General features: G+C 33.3%; 1 protein-coding gene across 4 annotated transcripts in view; it reads left to right on the forward strand.

Annotated features, from left to right (window-relative positions):
- The window catches only part of LOC116852413 (antichymotrypsin-2-like), a 300750-nt gene that overhangs the window by 217813 nt on the left and 75552 nt on the right, over nt 1-7385 (forward strand). Inside the window, exon 9 of one of the 4 annotated variants that reach the window (XM_032832746.1) lies at nt 3155-3599. The exons of the other annotated variants lie outside the window; for them this stretch is intronic. Coding sequence (XP_032688637.1) covers nt 3155-3303 — 149 coding nt within the window. The 3' untranslated portion in view covers nt 3304-3599. Of the gene's footprint in view, nt 1-3154; nt 3600-7385 lie in introns of those variants that run through there. 4 annotated transcript variants of the gene reach the window in all.

Consider the following 7385-nt stretch of genomic DNA (forward strand, 5'->3'; position numbering starts at 1 on the left):
ACTCGTCCTTGCTTTTGATAATCCTTGCCTTGACGATCCTGTTCACCTTGAGCTTGCTTGGCCCTCCATTTTGAACAATTATTTCGTAGATGTCCAACTTCTTTGCAAAAATGACAGGCACGTGTCTCTTTTTGCTTTTCTTTGTTATAATTTTTATTTCCACGCTTGCCAGTTTGATTGCGTGCATGATTCTGATTTCGATGTGCCACCAGAGCTTCACCCGTCTCCACCACATCAGCATCCTTTCCACCAGCTCGTAACATGTCACTCTCAATGATTTGCAATTGCGTTTGCATATCAGTAAATGTAAGCGCAGTACCAACAGCAGCCTGCAACCTATATGTATGACGAAACAAATCAAACTTTGGTGACGGTAGATCTGTGAGCAGCTTTGCAATTTTCTGAGGCTCTTCCACCTGTTGTCCCAAGACTTCGAGTTTCTGACAAATTGCTGACAATTCAGCACAATAACCTGCGACTGATTTTTCATCTGTAAATTTTAATGCGCACAATTCTTGATTTGCAAGATATTTATTAGATTCTGACTTAGTCTCGTAAAGTCCTGTAACCATTGCCCAAATCTCATGAGCAGTCAAGCAGCTCCTAATTGTGGCATGAAGTTGATCATCAAATCCAGATGCTAATACACGCCGAGTCTTGGCGTCTAACCTACGCCATCCCTTGGCTTCCTCTTCTCTAGCTGGTATTTTATCGATGCCGAGTACAATATCCAACAACCCTAATGACTCAAGGACTAATTTAACATCAAATTTCCATCTCTGATAATTTGATTTTGTGAGAGTCGGCAAAGGCATATTTACGCGATCCACGTCCATGTTTCCGTTCATGTGATCGTACAATTTACAGCTCAACGAAAATTTTCAGATTTAAACCTCGATTATAATCTGATTCACACTCACTTACTTTAATCAACAGTTACGTCCTGGGCCCATAACCTGTGAGCTTTTAACAAGGAAACACTGTGAGTGTTGATATAAAGTATTTATTATAAAATATATATCGATGAGCGAACAGAACAGAGAAAAAGGAGATACATCGACAGACGGAGTTAAGAGCTCTGTATACGCGCACAGCAGTAGAGAAAAGACGTCTGCGCGTTCTCAGCGCCACCATACAACGATCTAGGGAAGTGTGAGAAGCGCTAAATTCAACAGAAATCATCTTATTAGAATATTCTTCGAATATTCTGTACTGTTTTAATAGAATATTTTGAGAATTTAACAAATAATATTCCAATAATATTCAGAACATTCTTGAAACCATGTAAGAATATTCTTTCCGAATATTCTCAAAATATAGGGAAGTCATCTTGTTCGTATATTCTCAGAATATTTTGTGCTGCTGGGCATGAGAAACGTTTATAAAAACGTTTTTAAAAACGTTAAAAATAATGGGATAAGTGCCCTTTTTTAATCACAAAAACGTTTATTTTAATGTTTGAAATAATGTTTTTTTAATGTTATAAAAACATTTTTTTAACATATGAAGAAAATGATTTTTAAACGTTTTTATAACGTTAAAAAAACATGTCAAACATGAAAATAAACTTTTTTTTAATAAAAAAGGGGATTTATCCCATTATTTTTAACGTTTTTAGAAACGTTTTTAAAAATGTTTTTCAAATGATTTTAAAACATTTTATAAACATTTTTTAAATATTTTTTTCCTGATTGGGAATATACAGTGTGTCCCGCTATTACCGCATTATTTCTTAAGGATTCCTGAGATAATTTGAAGAAAAAAATCCTAATGCAAAAATGTCGAGGCTATAATACTTTTCAAATTATAAACGATTAAATTTGACCAATTATATTGGCTAAAGTACGCGTGCTCAGGTACAACACACAATGGTACAGATGCAAGCACTTAAGTGAGAATTTGCATAAGATATGAAATTAGTTGTACATCTCTGAAAGAAACGTCAAATGTATATGTAGAAATAGCTATTCATAGGCGAAATGCTTTTAATTTGCCTTCTTTGGATGTAACTGATCGTACACGACTATGCCTTAATTGCAACCCTCGGTCTTGCCTTAGCTGGCTGGTTCGCATGTTCAATATTTATTTATTACATATATATATGTAAAAATCGATTTTTATTTATTTCGTGAATAAATATCAATGTGTCACTTATATTTATAACATACGTCTTACTACTGCGGATGACCATATTTCACTACGTTGACCCTTTATATCTTGGGAAATATTGACTTTTGGGATTTGGTGCAATGATAACTTTTTATCAGCATGGCGAAAACTATAACATAGTGAAATTTCAGCCAATTTGACCGAAAACCATTTTCCATAGGTTTGGTGCGGGGTCCTTTTACCATTGATTATTTCAGTGATATTTTCTAAATATAATAATTAAACATTAATTATATTAATATCTATATATTTTTTCTTTTATTACCTACACTTTCTTAAAATATTTATAGGCCCGTATTCAAAATGTACATACAACGGTATTAGCGCACTAACAAATCAAGGACTAAATCAATGTTCCGTTTGGACACTTATGTGCTGCAAGCGTTATTCTATTTTCCTTTGGCATGTAATGAACAACAAAGCTAGAATGATGTTTACAGTGTGTGAGCCCCCAAACGAAACGCAGGCCTTGACTTGTTAGCGTGGTAACATCGTTGTATGTATATTTTAAATACAGATCTATGAATATTCAAAAAAGATCCCATAAAAATACACAGAATATTCTGTGAAAGTTGAATTTATACTCAGGAAATGTTCTCATAATATCTGTGGAATATTTTTAAAATATTATGTATAGTGATTAGAATATTCTATAGAATATTTATAGGATGCTCATAGAACGTGACTTTTTGTCTATTTTTAATGTTTTATTGAAGATTCACAAGAATTGCGAAGTATCATGTGAGAATATTTTAGAAATATTCAAACATTCTCCGAGGTTATTCTATGAACATTCATAGAACATACTTGTATTGTCTGGGATAATTAGATATTATTAAAAGTAAACAAATTTAATGTTTTAGTTACTGCTTCTGGTTCTCATATTATGAACAGTAATGTATATGTGAAAACAAGCATTTCTGTTATTATTTGTTTTTACATCTCTTAGTTAGATATGATTTGATTTTTGTTTTTTTCTTTTTAGGAATGATATTTTTACTGGGAATGCCTGCTCCATCACATGATTTACTATTTTTCAACGTGGATAGACCTTTTCACTACATCATTAAACACAACGCGGTGCTACTCTTCGTTGGATTGGTTGTCGAACCTTCTTCACTAACTTCTTCATAATTCGAAACTTCGAAATTCGAAACTGACTTTATATAATATACATTTTAATACTTTAAAGCTCGCAGATTTTTTCTTCACATTGGCGATTACACATTTACTGATAAGTCAATTAAATTCAATAATTTTGTTTTCAATTTTAGCAACAAATTTATTGTTATTGTCAATTAAATTGACATGTGTAAAACGGAATGCCAAAACTCCTGAAACCATTCAAATTAGTACTTCAACATAAAATTTTGTGATATAATACAACCAAAGGAAGGAGAATAAAAAATTGAATGTTTAGGAACCGTTATTCAAACGAGAAAATGTTACATATTCTTATATATTTTAAGTCGTAGAATTCGAAAATTACCATGAAAATTAAGGCACTAGCGGGAAAAACGTGGGAAATTAAGAAAAATAGGAAAAACGTGAAATTGTAAAAACTTCCGGACGTAATTTTTTTAGTCTCACAATCACATGGTTAGGGATAGGCATCTTTTTTATTGATGTCTCGGAAACTATAAAATTTTACAATCGGTCCAGTACTGGGCCAATACTGGTTGTCGGAGTTCCAGTACTTGCGTAGCACTGGAAAAACTATTGGTGCAGTACTGGTGGATAACCGGAGGATAACTTCAGTCCAGTACTGGCAAATGGTACTGGCTCAACTGTTGTTAGCTAGTACTTCCCTAGCATTGACACTAAAATTGGTTCAGTACTTAGACAGTACTGGTCGTCAGATTTGTAATACCGCCACAGTACTGCCCTTACAGAAATATTATATTAAGAAATACTGAAAAATGATTAATGATTAAGTACTATCAATTTAGTAATTTGGTAATTTTTTGGCCATTATTTATTTTCTGGTAAATACTGATAATAAAATCACTGTTAAATATTGATAGTAATCAAATACTGAAAATTATTGTATAATGGTAAAAAATGAGAAAATCATAATACTTTATAAAAATATATTTATAATTTTTAATTTTCTCATGTCTCATAAACCGCTAGAAACCAAAGATTGTTAAACAACACGCTCCAAACTTTCGCGAATCCTCCCTCGATAACTTCGATCCCAAGCGATCAATTACCCATCCATGTTCTAACTGCGCTGAAGTGTTGCTTAACTTGACGATCGAGCGGCACGCGGTGATTCCAATGACTCCAACGATGTTCTTACGATTTATACTTATATAATTTATTCTTATAGTGTTCACAATATATTATAACATACCTAGCAAACACCAAATAATAGTTATATAACTTTTATTTAGTGTTTGTTACATAATTTATTAATAGATATTGAAGCAATGCAACAACATTCGATAGGCAATGGATATTGATATAATATAGTGAAGCAGTAATGATTATTAATCCAAACAAGAAAGAAAAAGATGTAAGAAAATCTAAATCAAACAAATCAAATTATTAAATTTTGAAAGAAACTTTTAAAACTTTTAAAAAATACTATTTAAAACAATAGTGTTGTTTCATTAAATGACATAGTTTCCTTGGACGAAATAAAAGTTTTTTATTTTTATCATTTTAAAAAATGATATTTCGTTTAAAAATATAATATTTTAATGAAACAAACCAAAATTAAACAAGTATGAATATTAAATTTAAAGAAACTTTTTTCTCCGAAAAAACGGTGTAAGAAGTATAAGACATATGTAATAAAACGAATTTTAGCCAAAAAAGAATTAATGACGACCACTAACAAGTACTATTCTAAGTACTATTCTATTTACAAGTTTGGCTAAATACTGGCTAACAGAGGTCCGGCCGACGATTAGATGCCATACACTGATCGAGCGTCGGCGTTCGGCAGTCTTTCATTTGCTAGTAATGGCTGAATACTGGTTAACAGAAGTCCGGTTGATGATTAGCCGTCAAGCGTTTGTTACTGAAGACAGCCAGTCATTTGCCAATATTGGACCAGTACTGACTAACAAAATTCTGGCCGATAGTTGGATGCCATAGCTTCGGCCAAGCGTTGGCTTCGTTGTTACTACTGGCGACCCTACATGGGAAGAGACTATATAGCTATGGAACACGAGGCCGCGGGGCATGTACATGTCGCTGTATATCGTTGGTGTGACAGATTTTATAACCTAACGCGCCATCATATTTGTCGGCTAATATCTCGCTTCGCAGTAGAGAGCGACGATTTTGTCAGATAAAAAAGAATAACAATGGTAAACACGGTAGACACGGTCGTATCGAAAGATAAATATTGACATTCCTATAACAAGTAAAAAGAATTTATAATCCTCATATACACGATGTCTAATTTCAATATGTACTGTGTACCAAAATTACGTTCCGTTTATAAAACTTTTTTTTCGATAACTTTTTAACAACACGGTAAAAACAATTCTGTTGGTGCAACCGAATTTTCGGTTGCTCAGGAATTAGACGAAAACTCGGCTGTAGGAACAGAAAAATTCCTTTATGAGGCTTCTATATAGTCAATTGTTCTCAGTTGTCTCAATCGAGTTCTAATATCGTTGAACGTTCAGACGAATATTTTTGGTTGCGATAACAGAAATATTAGTTTTCATAACAGAGATATTGCTTCTAATCACCTAATTTTCAGTTGGTTCCTATTTGGTTGCACCAACTGAAATTTTTTGTGCGTGAAACAATGACCGCCGATTAAAATCATTTGAAGGTTATTCAGGATGATGTCCTTGACAACACATCTCAAAAACAAAGTGATTGGAGCGGAGTTCCTTATACGGAATAATTATTTTTATTACATATTCTTATATTTACTTACATAAACTTACATTTCATATCATTACATATCATCAGAGTTGGTAACGTTACTTAATAAAAGTAACTCGTAACAGTTACTCGTTACAAATTTTAAAAGGTAACTTGTTACAGTTACCATTATTTAAAAAGTAACGAATCGTTACTTTTTCGTTACTTTTTTAAATGGTAAAATAAAACTAATTATGAGTTTAATAAGAGAAAATGGACGAGAAAAGGAGGGAGAGAGAGATTTATGTGGAATATATTGAGTGTGGGAAAAAGTTCGTGGCGTTTTTTAAGTAAAATTTAAGTGTTTTTCTTAGAGTATTAAAATCAATTTATTTAAACCAAATTATTTTCCATTATTTTCGATAATATTTTGCCATTTTTGGGGCAGAGCCATAATCCCATCGCAAACTTCTGTGATTTCTGGTCGAAAAACTGCTTCAAATGATTTTTACATGCCTCTTGTGAAGCCAGCTTTACACCTTCTAAAGAGTTCTGCAGAGATCTAAACAAATGATAGTCTGAGATTGCTATGTCAGGACTATGTCGGTGGATGCATCAAAGATGTGTGTGGTCGAACGTTGTCGTGATGGAAAACGACCCCTCCTATTGATCAATTCTGGCCGCTTTCTCTCAATTGCTTGTTGTAATCTCTTCAGTTGTTCACAGTAGAGTTCGGAATTAATTGTTTGACCGGGCGGTAATAGTGAACGATTATAATGATTATCATGGTGAACGATTCCCTTCCAATCCCACCACATACACATTCTTCGTCGTTAATCCAAGTTTTGCGATTGCTTGCGCCTTCATTCTTTCCTTTGCCCACGATCTTTTTCGAGTGATTGTCATACGTGACCCATTTTTCATTCCAGTTATCATGCCTGTATGAAGTTAGCCCCCCACTTTTCGAATTTATTAATTTTGACAGTTGTGCTGATTTGTGCTAGGTTTGTGCTACATTGTGCTCGAATTATAAATTTTTAATACGAAAAATGAGCGAGAAAAATGGAAAAAACCGTTTTTTTTTGGTAGCCCCCCACTTTTTCATTTTCGAAATTTTTTTTATTGTGCTAGGTTGTGCTAAGTTGTGCTAACATTGTGCTAAAGTATCGAAAAATAATCATGAAAGGAATAAAACGAAAAAAACGATTTTAGGCAAAAAAGAAGAAAAGTAAGATTTATACTCATATAAGTCAATCAAACGATATATAATTATATATCTGAGTTGCTCTGGGCTAGCACAAGTCAGCACAAGCTTCAGTTTCGCCAGCACAAGAATCTAAAGGGCACTTTACTCTTGACCGCGGCCCTTCGCGCTCGCAGCCTAT

The sequence above is a fragment of the Odontomachus brunneus genome, unplaced genomic scaffold, assembly GCF_010583005.1.
Source record: "Odontomachus brunneus isolate Ranch 3 - 2012 unplaced genomic scaffold, Obru_v1 Obru_scaffold_223, whole genome shotgun sequence".
NCBI classification, from domain to species: domain Eukaryota; kingdom Metazoa; phylum Arthropoda; class Insecta; order Hymenoptera; family Formicidae; genus Odontomachus; species Odontomachus brunneus.